General features: G+C 36.6%; 1 protein-coding gene across 3 annotated transcripts in view; it reads right to left on the minus strand.

The window, feature by feature from the left end:
- The window catches only part of CDK17 (cyclin dependent kinase 17), a 97,223-nt gene that overhangs the window by 26,439 nt on the left and 53,933 nt on the right, over window positions 1-16,851 (minus strand). For all 3 annotated transcript variants that reach the window (XM_065841077.2, XM_071800303.1, XM_071800304.1), the window contains one exon: window positions 10,932-11,065. In XM_065841077.2, the coding sequence (XP_065697149.1) occupies window positions 10,932-11,065 (134 nt within the window). The remainder of the gene's footprint in view (window positions 1-10,931; window positions 11,066-16,851) is intronic.

Genomic DNA, 16,851 nt, shown 5'->3' on the forward strand with positions numbered 1-16,851 from the left:
GGCTAAGAAATGCATACTATTTTTATAATTTGTCTGAAATAAGAATCACATTTGTCCTACTCTGCTTAATGGCAGATAAACATGTAAGCACTTGTGACACTAATATCACTTTGTTTCCTGTGGAGATACACTACCCAACTCCTGCTTATCTTTACTATCTGTTTCTAATGCTGGCTACAGCAAATGCTCTGACAAGAGCTACACTTTGTTGTGCCTTTTCTTTCGCCTGGTGAGCATCCAACTGTGCTGCTGTAACTTGATGTGTATGTTCTGTCTACCACTGACTACTTAATGCTTGGGCACAAGAAAAGGAGGCAGGTGTTTCAACTTAAAATCTGTAGGTCCTGTGAGCCAAGTTAATTAATGTTATAAGTAAACAAACATACCTTAAAACAAAACACAACCCCCCCCCAAACAAATACCAAATTACCCACCCCCACCCCCCCCCAAAAAAAAAAAAAAAAATCTCCTGTTTTCCACACAGACTTGGAAGTAAAAAAAACTCAAAATAACCACATTTTTATTTCTTCACTTCTGGTCCCCTTTTCTATGGCCTAAAATACTGTTGCAAATATTAGCTTCTTGACTTGTCACACATAGTAATTAATTCACAAGAGTTCAATACTGCAATTTTGCTACCACAACCTGTTTTTTACATCTGACTCTCAAACAACTCTATTCCTTTGCTAACTACAGTTTTTCTGGTTTCCTGTTCTCCATTACACAAGCTTACAAGCTATTCCTCTTTCTAATTGCTTGTCTTAGCCCACATGACATTCTTTAGTGCCACAGTGCGACACTTTTCAGAAAATTTCATTTCTGGTCAACAGATCAATTTTCACGTAAGCCCTGTGAAAAAAGTACATATTCCCACAGAATGAACCTATCCTTATTTGCGAAAGCAACACTCTTAACTCTTCACACTTCAAATCAGATATTAAAATCAACTTCCGTTTTTCTTTAACTCATGATTTAATTTTTTCTGTCAAGACACAGTAGATAGAATCACAGAATGAATTACAGAATGGCTGGGGTTGGAAGGGACCTCTGAGGATCATCTAGTCCAACCCACCTACTAAAGCAGGCTCACCTAGAGTAGATTGCATTGACTTCAGTAAATTTCACTGAAGTGAAATAAAGATGATACTAACTCAGGATATAGAATGTTTGAACTCTACATGTTAACAAAGCTCTAAAAACAAGCAATTTGAGCTAGTCACACTTCTTTGTCTTCTGATGACTAAAGTCATTATGTCTTTGGTTATATAGCACATTTAGATAATAAACACTAATATTTTGCACAAACCAATACAACAATAATAAAAATTATAAAAATAAATAAACAGAAAATTGCCCTACGGAAGGATTTGTTGAGATGTTCCTGAGTCCAATCCTTATTATGCTACAGAAAGCAGAAAAACTTAAGACTACTTCTATTATTATCCTTTAACGAATGTGCCAACCTGCAGGCTGTTTCTTTCTTGCTGGAGTAGCACCAATAAATCCTTCCCAAATCTATTGGGCTTACAAATGCCATTGATCTTTTAACTGCTGGGCTGTTTGAGGCTGTCGCTCCACTCACAACTGCAGCAAGAGAAGAAAGGTTCGAGCTCCCGCAGTGAAGCAGGAGGCACAAAAAAAGGCAATCCTGTAGTACCAAGAGACTCACCAGAAAGACCGTGAAAGCATCAGCCTCGGTTGACTATTCCTGGAATATTTCATTTAGCTAATCTAACAGCTGACTATCTCCAAACCCAGTATTTTGTTGCCTGCGGCCAGATGTTCCCATCACTTCTTGGAGAACATCTCAGCTCATGACACAGCGGTGTGGGGTAAGGTGGTCAACTGGTAGAAAACTATCAACTATTCCTTCAAAACAAAGTGAATAATTTATCTGTTGATTCAAGTTTAGGAGAGGTGAGGAAAGCTGGCTCTGTCAGGAGCAGGTAGTCAGTGAATGACACAGACTATACTGCCAAGATGCATCTTTATATACCAATCCTTACTGCTTTGGTTCTGCAGTTGAGTGACAGGTCACATTTCCAGACCAACCATTACTTATAGTACGTACTTATTATATGGCAGAAGACAACAAGCTTTCTACCTCTCCCTGAAATTTTATCTTCTAAGAGTAAATATTGTTAAATTCCGTCAATAAAATTTTGTTACAACCTCACAAAGAACTGTTTTTCTGAGTCTACAGCCGTCTGACAGCCCAAACAATCCACTATAGATCAAATGGAAATGCTTTGCTCTCTTGTGTAAGCATCAGTTTGAATTAGTCTTCTCACCAGCTTTAGCAAATACCAGCGAGACATGTCAGCTGCGACCACAAACTGTTCACTAATAAGTCATAGTGGTTTTGTTCACTGGAGAACGCTTAAAGAGATCTAAAATGCTACATCATATAACCCTCTATGCAACACAGTTCAATTTCACAAAATGCTTGCTATTTAAAAAAAAAAATCGACTTTTAATAGTATTCTTTCCTTGCATATTTAAAATAAAAATGTGTATTATGTGTTACTTCAAAATACAGAAACAAATTAAAAACATTTGCTTATGCCAATGAGAATGTAAACATTCTAATATACAACCTTATATGTATTTACTGTACCATTTTAGTATCAAATACCATGTGGATTTTTTTCTGAAGGTTGCCTTACCAAATTTCAGTGCATTTTTGTTAAATGACAGCACAGTTGAAGCCAACTGGATCCTCTACAGAATTATGACATACAGCAAGACCGCCAGAGGCAAAAGCAAACAGAAAAAAAAATAACAACCCTAAATCAGCGAATATATTTATAGAGAATTTTGTTGTTACAGCCCTGCAGACCTCCAAGGTCTTGAAGCAAAACACCAGCATACACATCCATCAAAAGAAACCTATAGCATCCTTGCAGCATGCTATTTTAACATCTTTATAAATAAGGCCTGATTACTGCAACCAAAGCCACTATTTTAACAGTTGGTACGATTTATCTATACCGGTTTTTCTGTTGAGTATATAAAACCACCACCATTTCCCCCACTCACCTGATCAGCTGTGATGCAGAACATGCATTTTTTTCTGCCTTCTGCAGAATGGTTTACACCTGAACACCACATTTTTCCTTTACACTTGAATGTTGTTGTTACTATTATTATTCTACTGAAAACATTAAATCACAATGAATCAATTATCATCCTGTTAAATTTGAGGAAAGAGTCATCAAAGAACTCTTTCTTCTGTTAGAAGTAATAATGAAAATACAATCTGAAGACCCATCTACTGCTACCTCTCACTCCACAAATCCAGGCTGGTTTTCAGCCAGTTTATTGCAATGCAACGCAATCAAAGAAAGTATCGATTTTCAGCACTGAATCAGGTGGTTTATATTTGGGACAGAAATGACCCCAAATATGGAATTCATTAATTGATTAAATAAAGTTGTTGTGTGTTTTTTTTTTTTTCCCAATAAGCTAATGAAATCAAGTACACAAAGTATCTTCAGGGATTTTATAAAGATATTGAGCCCACAGGCTATTTCAGACCGCGGAGAAATACCAATGACAACAGCTACTGCATGTTCTCTGCACCCTCCGCAACATAAACACAGTTTGTAAAATTTAATGTTGAGATACTAGGAGAAGACATGGAGCCAAGGGTAATCAATGACATGTTGATATTACCAAGAATCTTAAGGTTTAATCTCCATTTGGGGACTAGGAATCACATTTTCCCAGCTTATCTACCAGCATTAATCAACGAAGCAAGGACTTCACTGCCAGGAGTTCAAGAAAGCTATCACCACTATCTGCAGCAGCTATGGCCATTCAAATAAAGAGATATATTTTTAAGAGCACAGAAACCAGAACTGCAAGCAGATAGCTTTGCTTCCATTTACTCTGGCACAATGAAAAACTTATAATAAGAAACCTTGTCTCTTTTCAGGAATATCTGTAAAAATGAGTATTTTCGCACCCACAAAATTAGAATTATAGTTGAATAGATAGGACTTTTTCATATAAGCAGTCAAAAATACGAATAATTTCTTCAAAATACTTTTAGTAAGAATTTTAATTTCATAGATATGGTGTTCAGACTACTGACTAGCTGAATAAAAACTGCTCTTTCCTTCTTCCCTGCCTCCCGCCCCCGACAGTTCTTTTATTTACTTCATATCTCCCAGCAGCTTTAAGGTGAAAGGCTAAAACTGTTCAGCACAAATGCAGGATTCAGAAACTGCATTCCAGAAGTTTCTATTCACAACCAATGAAACCAAACTAAAATTAAACAAATAGATGTGACACATTACACATTTGATGGAAAGGAAATTTTAAGACACACACACACACACACACACACACACACACACAAATTGTGACAAATTATGTCAGAAATACTTCAAAATTCTTGGGTGTTGCTTTGTTTTGTTATTTTATTGCATCTCAGGGAACTTGTAAGGAAGTGAACTTAGAGAGTGTAAGGAAGAATAAGAAAAATAATAATAACCATAAAAAGATCATGCCTGATTTTGTTTGCCTGGCTAAATTATCACCTAACAAGATCCCACTCTATGGCATCAGCCGCTTAACATAAATCCTGCTGAAATCCAAGGTCTGAAGGTTGTTTGACTCAGTGGTAGGTGCTGGGCAGAAACAGATGCCAATTAAGCAACCTCTGCCTTATTTGCTGCTCCTACCTCATTTTTAAACATAGATTTCTCTATGTTTTAATCAGCTTCTGTAACAGAGTACTAGGAGAAACTGCCCAGAAGAAAAACATAGCATAAATTTACCAGCTTACAAGAAGAACGAGGTGGAGGAAAAGGGAACTGGAAAAAACACCACGAGAAACAAAACAGAATATATCACTGCACAAATGCAAGCCTGGACCCTTAAAACAGCTCTCTGTAATGTTAATCACCAACGTGAACCATTCGCATCAACACAAATCTGCAAGTACCAAAGGGAAAGTCCCATGAAGAAACTGGCTAATTCAAAATAAACCAGCCTCTTGAATACGGAAACTGAAAATCTGACCTTCCTGGACAGGATGGTGAGGCTGGAGTGCAGTGTATGAAACCGCATCCAAGTACTAACTTCCCATCTCCTGCATTCCAGTGATTACTAGAGATGTGTTTTGTAGATGGCTGAACACATCCAATGTGATAGTAGACTACTCTTAAACGGAACTGAACAGGAAAAGCAAGTTATGAAGAAGCAAAAGCAAAAAAGCAGATCCTCCCATCCTTACAGAAAGGGTACTGCCTGGTGCGGTAACTTCTCTAAGGGAAGTAGCATTTGCAAGTGCAATACAAGAACTTTAGCATCAGCATTACAAAGGTTGCTAACAGAAGAGAAAACAAAACAAAACAAATTGCTGATAACATTACCCCTAGAAAATCTAGTAAAAGACAGGTTTAAGAAGTCTCTCTGTTATCCAGGCTGAAATTATTTTTCTTGTGCAGTGCCAGTTTTCTTCTGCAGAAGAAATGAAAGTCTGCTAATTGAATACATCAAAAGCAGGTCCATCAGTTTTGACAAAACCATACTAGCAATTTAGAACATGCATCTGTGTTTTTAGAAGAGGGATTTCAAAACCATCAAGCTTCATGTGAACTTGAAAGCAGAACTCTACAAAAATAATTGCATATTTTCTAGTGTAACCCTGCAAAAGGTTGAGACAGCTGCCGACCGTGACTGAAGGGAGACAATAGAGCAATCTCTGAAAATCAAATAGCCTTGATGGTATTTGGCTTCATTTTTTTTTCTATCTAGTACTGAAATCTTCTGGTAGGTGACCACAGGCTCAGATTCACAGAAGAGACAATTAGAAAAGCTATGCATTCTCAGGAAGTGCAAAGAAGGAAATCAGACAACATCCAGTAAGTAAAAAGACAGTTGCCAAGCACAGAAGGAAGGGAGAAGGCAGAACTTCTGCTCAGAGAATGCTCTGTGCGGTAATGCCTGCTGGGGATCCAAGGGAACCGCTTGAGCGGCAAGAGACATAGGTCTGAAAGTTCAGGCTGTTCTTGATACAATGCTTCCTACCTCCAAAATTAACCACAGGAGAATATACTGTACTGCCTCTTGCTGAAAGCCTGGGTTAGTGCTGCCATCCAGTCTGCTGGTCACGAATTGAACGGTTTACTGAAGCCAAGAGTGCCCTATTTGCACAATGAGGATCTAGGAACCACATTCTAATTTGAAGCCTACAGAGAGAAAGTCTTAGCACTACATCAGGTGAAAACATAAATTAATTTTGTTGGGCTTTTCCTGGAAACAAAAGAAGCCTGAGCTACTCAGGCTGTGTCAAGACCCCCAAAGCAGTCACACCCCTGGTAAAGGTGGAGCTCACCAAATACTTCTTTCTTATCTACATTCTTTGTTTCGGAGGGTGACCTGTACAACTCACACACAACTAGCGGATCACTTCATAGCCTACGTAATTTCTCTCTGTTCAACTAAAAGTGCTAACCCTGCAGCTAATCCTCCCAGGGGAGAATTATACCTTACAGCAGTGTGGTAGGAGCAGCCTGATCTGGAACACGCTCCTGTCACTAATGTGACAGTCAGACGGATAAGAACTGTTTCTCAGGATAAAATATCTGGGAAACAGGCTGGTGAACAGCGGGTTATGGCCCTCCGCCAGTTCACATGGGAAGACAGCTTACAGACCTTGGACTTCTGGGAAAGGGAAACAGATGTTTCAGTTTGCACAGACTCTATCTCCCTATTTTATATCCACCACAGTTCTTAATGAAGCATTTGCTATCCAGTACACGGGCACAAGGCCCCCAGTGAACACTTATGGCTTGAAACATGAATTTATATAAATGTATTACTGCCCATGTTGTCTTTTCCAGCAAATCAAAGTGAAAATGCTTTAAGGTATAACTCCATGATCTGGACAACTGTTTCTCATTACATGATGAAGCACCTGCACTTAAAATACAGACACAGATGTATTCATTCTTAGGCCCTACTGCTTCTGGCACTGGAAAAAAAAGATTCCATACATCTGTTTTGATAAACAGTTTTACTGATTTACTAAGTAATCATTAATATTAGCATGAGATTAGTAGACATTTTAATTAAAACCTAACAGCTGTTGGAAGCCAAATTCCTCACACAATAGATGTTCGCACATCAGCATGGTTCCTGAATGAGGGGAAGGAAGGAGAAAAAAAAAGAAAGGGCAACTGCTTTCTGGACCATTTGTAGCTTGTGGATTACAGGCAAAATAAACTTTATCTAGGCAACACAATGAGATTCTGGTATTTTCTCTTTGTTTTCTAAGCACACAAAACCAACGAACAATCATTTAAAAAAAATATCTAGTCCCACAACCGCAGTGTTGTTGAATTCAGAAGCAGATGTGTTATCATCTCCCTGTCTGTAACAGTCATGCTGGCCTAAATTCTGTGTCATCTGGGGGGAGATGACAGATTGAAAGTCGGTACCTCCATAGATGCTACTGTGGATGGGAAGTTTTCAGCCCAGCAGATTTTTCACTGTGGAGCAGGAATATCTAAAATGCTTCATATTTAGGTTACACCGCAGTATGATGACTTCCTATCTAAACCAGGTCAACTTAAGGTTATGAAATTTCCACTTTCAATTGGTATGGGATTCTGCTACAACGAACACATTTTCCAGCTCCATCTCCACTGCCCCTTTTGCACTTCTCTATCTTCCACGATATCTCTACATGAAAATTTTAGAAACATTGAGTTTTCTTTCCCAACAAAATCTTTCATATACTCTGGACAAGAGAATCTGTCTGGTCTTCCATAACGTTACAATTTTATTTGTAGCTCTTAATTATTTAATGATTACAGAAGAAGCAGCTTTATTATATGATTCACTGCCGTGGGGATAGACACTAAGAATCAAAATATATATTCTAAGGTACATAACATCCCAGGAATACAAATATTCAGTATCGGTAATTGGCATTTTGAATAAATAATGCATGTTTTTAGCAAGGATTTTTTTTTTTTTTAATGGGCTGCTAATTTTCCAAATTCTAGAGGAAGTTCAAGCTAAGCATGAAAAATTTGGCTAATACGTTCAATGTCCTTACAAGTTATAAGAATGGTTCCAAGGTTTCTGCTTTACCTGATTAGTTACCTTGAAAACAAACCAGGACTTCTGTCAATTCAGCGGAGAAAAACAAACATATATAACTGAGAAATTATGTACAAAAATATTCCAAATACAGTGAACACTAGCCAAACTAAACACAAAAAAGCATATACTCACAGTGTGACAGGCACACTCATCTTAATGTGAGGGAATGAGGAATATTGCTTTATTGGGTTTATCCAGCTTCATCTAGTTATCAAATAGATTCTACAATGGATTTCAAGTGTGACTAATGACTTCAGCAGATTACAGCAAAAACCTACTATCACACACATACTAATTCACTCCAACCTGTACATATACAGCTATAGCTCACCTTAAATGGAATACGGCCTCAGGTTACGCAATGATGTCTAGAGATGACAGATCCCCACAAACTAGCAAATTAAAACTGAAATAACAGAAACTTACTTGACAAGAAAGACTTTTTTTTTTTTAAAATAATCAAATTACTACTCTTGAACCAGCCAGCTCCATGGCAGAAATCACCCAAGGCATGTAGGTAAGATTTCATACAAGAAGAAACCTTTTTTTGGTTCCCTCAAAGGCCACAGAAGCAAGTGATTCCACTCCATGAACAGCAAAACCAGTGAAATCTGGATTTTAGTATGTATGTATGTATGCATGTTTTCTGTGGATGTACATCTTCAGACTCAACTCAGATGTGGATACTGTGGCGTTTAATAAAGACTGCATCTTTCCCAGCAGTGGATGCATTAGCAATCTCTCATGATGCAGAGCTTTTTTTTTCCACAGAAATTAATAGAAAATTAGCATCTGAGATTTCTATCCATCTGTCAAAACTGACAGAAAATGACTCATGGGAAAAACAGGGGGAGGGAAAGACAGGCAGACAACGTAATCACTTAAGGCCTTTTCACTTAGGAAAGTCGACTGAAAAGATTATGATTAGAAAGGTATTTTAACCAAAGCTACAAAGACTGTTATAGCTATTTTTTTTTTCCTCTGGAATGCAGAAACAGGTAAAAACCCCACCTACTAAAGTACTTCCAAGAAGTAAACTTAAGCCAAACAGAAACATCTCTCAATGACAGCATTCTTGAAATTCAGAAGTGAGAGTGTTCATAGACATTAGCTTGAAACCTTATTGGAGAAGTCACCCTATCAACACTGAAGCTATTTAGGGAAAACATTAGAATTCTCACAGAATATACATGAATAGCTGCCAAGAAATTACTGCTCTCATTGACTGAGCCAGTCAATGAAGAAATAATGTTAATTTCAACTCACAGAGACAAGCATTCGGAATTTGGAGAAAAATGTGAAAATTAGCAATGGTTAAACAAAACTTAAATAAAAGCTTCCCAAAGCCCCTTAAATAGTCATATTAGAATTTTTTCACAATTAAAGAGGCCAATGAAAAGATGTTTTGATTTGACACCTTCTGAAAAAATACACAGAAATTGCCTGAACCTCAATGACTATTCCTGAGTTCTTTTGGAATTTCCTTTAGAGTTTCTAAAATCCTAATCTAAAAGAGATTTTTTAATGGTTCTGAGCTGCCTCTGGAAGACTTGACACATTTCCATTTCAGTTTGTAAATTTCACTACACCTCACTGACTTCTTTCTTTCCTGTTCTAAATGTACATTTCAAAATGTGGAGGAAACAAACAATGAGCAAAAAGTAAATAATCCTTTAAAATAATTTCCTCGATTTTCAGTTTTTCCAGCATACATTCTGACGTGCCAGTTTTCACAGGTACTTTTTTTTTTCCCTTAATTTAAGCATCCTGCAATAAATCAATAGACCCACCTTAGTTCTCCCAAGTAAATGGTTTAACAGTCTTTATAATAAACCCGAGATTAACACACAAATTTAGGAATTTGGGGACAAAACCTCCCAGGTGCAAGAAGCAACATAAATCATTAATACATCTAATTCACAAGTTCTTGGAATCGTATCAGCATTACATGCTTGGAGTCTTGGAATTCCAAGCATAACGGAACGCCTCACAAATAAAAAATTTCTGGCACGTACACCCTTCTCTAATTTATCCAGATCTGCTTCCCCAATCCTGTATTTGATAACAGGCACTGAATGGAGATGTAAAATCTTACAAACTGCACGAAAAACTGCGCATATCGGTATGTGTACTATAAAGCAGTAGCTACAAAATGTTCTGTGCTTCAGTAACAAAGGCGTTCTAACTGTAACTTTTGTACACTCAAGAAACAGGGAAGTGTTCTGTTTTTCTTCACCAAGGGAAATGACAACAAAGCAAGCACAAGGGTGGCTAGTATTCATAATGAGACTCATAAATAAAGGAAATTATGTGCACAGTTATTCGCAAGGTACTTTTCCTCCTTTTGTTTACCATCCTGTAAAGTTCCGTTCATTAAAAAACAGGAAGAGAGGGAAAGGCTGAAGCATTCAGGACCATCGCTGCTGTAGCACTAGTTTTACAAAGATTAGAAAACAGTCTTCAGTGAAAAATGTCTAAAAAGTGTATCTTCTTCAATATGCTCAGTGAATTGCACAGAATGCGACGGAAAGAAATTCAGACGCTACAGCTAAATTCTTTCAAAAAAAACAAGTTTCAACATATATTTAGTTTTTCAAAATTAACCACTCGTAAACTATGCAACATAATAATCTGATTTCTGTGTGACAAATGGAGACAAATTAAGTTAATATTAAAATGATGCTCCCTGCATGGAATATATGTCAGAATAGTTACAGTTAATTGAGAAGACAAGCAGTTAAAATGAACAATTAAAGCAACCCTCAAGTCTCTGGTCAATTTAAATGATCCTTATATGAAAAGCAAATTACCTCCATTGAGATTCGCCTGTGTATCCGGTTTCTGAGACAAACACCAGTGGGAGACTGAACTTCATCAGATGACGTTCCAGAAGCTTGGTCACTTTCACCATCTGACCCCATTTTCAGATTTTCATGAACAATATCTTAAAAATAATCCAAAGCATTGAGAACAGTTAATCCGTATTCCACGAAACATCTCTCTTGTACAGATGCAGAACAACCGTATCATTACTGTGGACTGGGTTTTATGGCAGGGAAAAACTCATCACAGTCATTATATACTTTGTATAGTCTTGATACACCTTTTATGGCTCAGGAATCACAAAATGAACAGGATTACTTTATCGGACTTCTACACAAACTTTATCATTATTTTTCTTTTTGTGCTTTATAGCAGAACTCAGTTTCCCAAAACAAAAGACAGACAGTCCAAACCAAATTTTAATTCCCATAAGCCACCTTCCCCTCCTGGCTTCAATTCCTGGACTCCCTCACTACCTCTTCTCTTTTAGCTGCTCTTAGATATAAAACATTAGCATTTTCAAATCAGAGTACCTGATGTTCGCAACCCAGACATATCTCTGGGAAGCTTAAAAAAACCTGAGAGGTATAGGCATTATTTTCGGAAACACCAAATAAGGAAACTTCAGTTATCAAAACCACTGGTGTGCACATGTGGAGGAAGGGGACATATTCTGACCATCTAAACACAGGCCTACAACATGCAAGTGGATTCAGCAGCGGACCTGATATTTAGGAGCAATTAAGTGAAATCTGTGACCTTATGGAGGAACTGAGGCAACAAACTGCCTGAGTTGTTATACATGGTGTTGCAGGTTCTTCATGTCAACTGAAATTGGTACTTTTAACACAATCTGGTAGATTCCTCCACACAAAAGAATTTATACATATTATGTATATTATGTATATACATACATGCTACTTTTAAGCAAGCCAGAATCTTCCAGACTTTGGAAGACACCACAATGAACGAACATCTAGGTGGTGTCAGTAATAGCAGAGAGTCAAACAACTTGCAAAAGGACACACAATGGGAAACTGGTCATACAAGCAATTCACTGTGAGTAATGCTTCACCATCACCTCTGAAATATTTAAACTCCAAATTACTGTAGAGATTAAATACTTACAAATATAAAGGAGGTGTTGCAAAAGACACCAGTTTCCCTGCCCTGTCCTGATCCTTGGTATTAAGCTTGACCTTTTACAGGATAAAACAGAACCTGAGGAACAACTAAAAATCTCAAAACTCTACTCCTAAGAAACCACTAATTTTAGCAAAACTCACAGAACTCAATTCAGCCTTGCCACCAATAGAGCTGAAAATATTTAGCATTTGCACAGCACTAATTAAAAAAAAAAAAAAAAAAAGGAGAATGTTCAAATTTTATCACTATCAAGGAAGAAAGCTGGGTTTTCTAAGGAAAAAAGAAAAGAGACTGTACGCCAGTGTGCTGGTATGAACATATCTTCTAAAATGTCCGTACAGTTTGGCTCACACAGAATCATGTAGACTTCAAAGGATCAAATCCTTCCTCAGTACAAAGAATTTCCTTTTACAGAAAACAGAATGGATATAAAAAGATTAACTCACAAGGTATTGGCAGCACGTATTTTAACTCAAAGTACTGTAATTAAACACATAAAAAAAGCATGCATCCCATGCACAAAGCATATTTTCAAGCAGCAACGTGGATCTAAATTCGATTTTGATTAAAAATCCACATTGCATCAGAATTTTCCCTGCAAGTCATACTCAGATTTGGACTGAATGAGGAAAAAAGAAAGAAAAGCTGCACTCCTTGCTTGATAAGAAGCAAAACTTCTGGTTTCAAACAAGGAAAATATTCATCAGTGCTTCTAATAGCATGGTAGTTTAAAGCAGAGGAAAAGATTTTTAGCAAGTGGTCTCTAAAGATCAGCCTTAACCTTCAGCTAAGCAGACAAAACGTGATTCCTTTATGCCCAGTCTCTAAGAAATCTCTCTTACTCTCTCAAATGACTTGGTACCTGCCTTTTTAAAAATACCTACCAAACTGCAGGAAGTTGTTTTCAGTAATATAAAGGCATTATTGAAAACAGTATTTGCAGCAAAGCTGTTATGCCAGCATTGTTGTATCTGGTAAACAGCACATTCACTATATCAGTTTTTTATTAAAGATTCTCTTCTTAAAACACTTTTTCGAGAGGTTATATAATTCAGTTTAGCAATTACAGCTCTCAAGATTCTGTTTGTAAAATTAAGTGTAACAGCTACTGACAATTGTTCCCCAATCTGTTTATCCTCATGGTAGTACAAGCCCACTGACTGAGCCCCAAAGCCTATTTTCTTTAGAGAAGCTACACAAGAGACAGTTATCTGAGCAACCTCACAAAATAAGGTTGATGAAATTAAAGTAGTATTGTGTTCTAAGCCATGGAGCAATTACATCATTGATTTTTTTAAAAAGACTGACACTTATTAAAGTAATCATGTGATTAATACTGTCATATTCTCTATCTTAAAATATACAATGTTCAGTTCACAAAATCACACACGTTATGAAATGATCATAAAAAAATGACACTTTGAAATGTAACACTCAGAACTACAAAGAGCATCCTAGTGGACAAAGATAATTCTACTAAAAAGATGGCCTATGCAATCCTACACAACCAATGCACCTTTCAAGAACTAGTGACACAAACCCATACATTTGGGGCAGATAATATAGCTGCAAGGGGATTCTGCTCTTTGTAAACCAGGAATAAGACGACACTCAATGACAATGAGAATACAGTGAGTACCACTCAAGTCTAATTATTTGGTATTTCAGACTTCAATAAGATGACAGTCAGTCTATTTTGAATACTGCTGTGATCTAACTAATTCTGTTAAGTCTGTATAAGCTACATACACCCATCACCAAAAGATTTTAAGCAGGATACTGGTTGTGTCATCCAAAAAAAAAAAATAACCTATCATTAAGCACATGCCTGAATTTCTGATGGGCTAAATACCCACCTGCTTCTATCTAGAGAGGTTTGCAGTGTTTTAATTATATTCTAAATAGGGATACTTTTAAGCTTTTAAAAAAGGTCTTAACCGTGTTATCATCTAATATAAATGTGTCCTTTTGTTCAATTAAAAAGGCATTAGTAGAGCCTTATGTTAATTATTTTAATAGCATAAACCCAGGAATAAGGCATTAACCTAGTAATTTTAATCATTTTACACAGGTGCATGAAGATAATATTTCATTAAGCAATGATGAAAATCATGCAAATACTTCCTTAATTTCACTAAGCTTTTCTACTGGCAAGTTCACCTGCACCAAAGCCAGCTTGCATGGTCTTCAGAGGTTTTAATGGTTCAATAATTTATTGAATGGCTTTCACTGAATACCCAAACCATTCTCTTACACAGATTTATGTTAATGAACTCTACATATCTAATTAAATATTCAGTATGGCCACATAATGAAAAGTTGCAGATGACTACAATATAACAAGAAAACAACAGAAGAACATTTAAAAGAAAAATTCTCATGTCAGCTATAGGGAATGCACCACACAAGAAATTTATACAGGGAACCTACAGTGCAGCAAATTAGAAATCCTCCAAGTGAGCTAAAGTAATATCCACTAATTAGTCAGCAGTGAGTCAGCCTGCAGGATCTTTCCGTCTTATTTCAAACGATTACAAAAATGACCACGTGACTTGCAGACTGGATTCTTTCCAAGGTGCACTGTTCTATCAAGCGGCTAAATTTTACTATTAGTTTCATTAATAACAATTCAAATTGAGGAAGGCAATGGTGAGAAATTGCCTTTGCCATTAACACTAGTGATCTATGAAAGCTGTATGGAAAAATCATTCCTTTCAATTCAAATATTTAGGACAAAGAAACAAAGCCTCTCCATAACTATATCAACAACACTGGCAAAAGCAGGGGAAACTCAGGTTCACCAGGAGGGTTGGCTTTGCACATGCCAAGTGCCTCTCCAGCGCTCCCAGTAATATAAATACTACAAGGACAACTAAGTTGGCTTTGCATTCAGCCAGGTCAGGTCCAAAAAGAGTTTATTAGCTCTGGCTCTGTCATGGACTGCAGTAGCTTCTGGAGGTGCAAGACTGTATAGATATATAGAGGCTGTATAGATACACGGGAGCTCAAAAAACCTCAGCCAGACCTTCAGTTGCCTCAGTGGCATGGCTGATTCAAAATCGGGCCTGAGAGTCACCTACGCCACTTAAAATTATTATGACAACCGAATTCTAAATTAAAAAGGACTACAAAATTTTAAACAAACGCACACTTTGTAAAGATCCATTCAGAATTCTAGTCTTCACAAAACTTTTTACAAAACCTAAAGCTAACAGAGATGTTTCCAAGTAGAAATACTTTAAAAAATATATGCAGATTTTACATGTTACCACAACGGTAGGAACCCATGTTTGGTGCTCACAAAACAAACAAAACTAATCCTGGGCTTCTCAACCAATTTTTGTATCGATAATCTCATTCAGAAGCAAGCAGCATGAAGATGCACCTGTGGCAGGTCTCATTTTAATCTGTTTTTTAACCAAATAACCAACCTTTAACTGCATAATTTTGTGATATCTCATTTCTCTGATAGCATTTTCCCATCACTGGGATAGAGAAAAAAGTGGAAAGAGGACGAATGAAGAAAGCAAAGAAAACAGTCTAACGTAGTGTAGAATATTTGACCATTTCATTTCTGATGTCATTATCCCAATGGACAAAACCTCAGCATCCTGCTGAGTAACAACCATTCTCATATGGAGGAAAGACGTGGAGAAGGAGCAGAAAGAACATTAGTAATAACGCTTGTACATTCTTGTGTTATCTACCACTAGATAACATGTACAAGCAGCTTACATTTTCAACAAAGGAGCAGCAAAAAAATGTCATAATTTACGGCATCACTGCATCCAAAGCAAAAAGGTGTTTAACATACACATGGTTCACTCAGTAAATCTATTCCATACCACTCCAATGAAACTACAAATTTTACAGTAATCTGTAGCTATTAGTAGTTATTATAACACTTCCTACCAAATAACATTTCAAAAATGTGAGTGCTGTTTGAACACTTGATCATCTACAAAACTTGATCACCTGAGAAAAATAAAACTAACGGCATTCTTCTGCAAAATTTATATATCAGTATTTTTTTCATGTTAAAAATAAAGCTTTGAGAAAACTGGAAAAATCATTAAAAGAAACCAAACACTGTTTATCATTTTCCTTTTGCAAAGCTGATTTGAAGTTCATAGGGAAATTTTGAAGAGGAATAAGTTATTGGTAAATTTACATTTAAAAATTCTATAGAATGTTTTTAAAGGCAATACACATGAACAAAAGCACAGAAGTATAAATCACTGGTGTTCCTATACATAGTTAATATACATACGATTTGACAGATAATTCATAAAAGACTAAATATTCCTAACCAGAGATTCTTTTTGGTACACAACTTTTTTTTTTTTAAGCCTTGTCTTCCTGGTAGATCCTTGGCAACTTAAGCAAAATTGTCTAGGCAAGAAAAAAAAAAAAAAAAGAAAGAAAATTAAACTACATAGGACTTGAGTTGAAATCAGGAATTGATGTTCTAGTCAAACTGTTCACACCAAAACCTGTTTTCTTCTGTGATAACAACTGCTGCCATTGAAGATGACGGAATTCTTCTTTCCATTTGAATGGTGGCACAAACAGTAAAAAGGCAAGGTTTTGAACATGGTTAGTGATATTACAGCAGAGGAGGATTTAAATGGTTTGACTGCCATCTTGAAGATTCATAACATAATCCTGAAGGAGATCAGTTTATCACACCCTCCCTAATAAGGGCAGAAGATTGAAAAAATCATAGAATTCTAATTAAACTGTGAGTTGCACTCATTTTCT

The sequence above is a fragment of the Patagioenas fasciata genome, chromosome 1, assembly GCF_037038585.1.
Source record: "Patagioenas fasciata isolate bPatFas1 chromosome 1, bPatFas1.hap1, whole genome shotgun sequence".
Classification (NCBI taxonomy): domain Eukaryota; kingdom Metazoa; phylum Chordata; class Aves; order Columbiformes; family Columbidae; genus Patagioenas; species Patagioenas fasciata.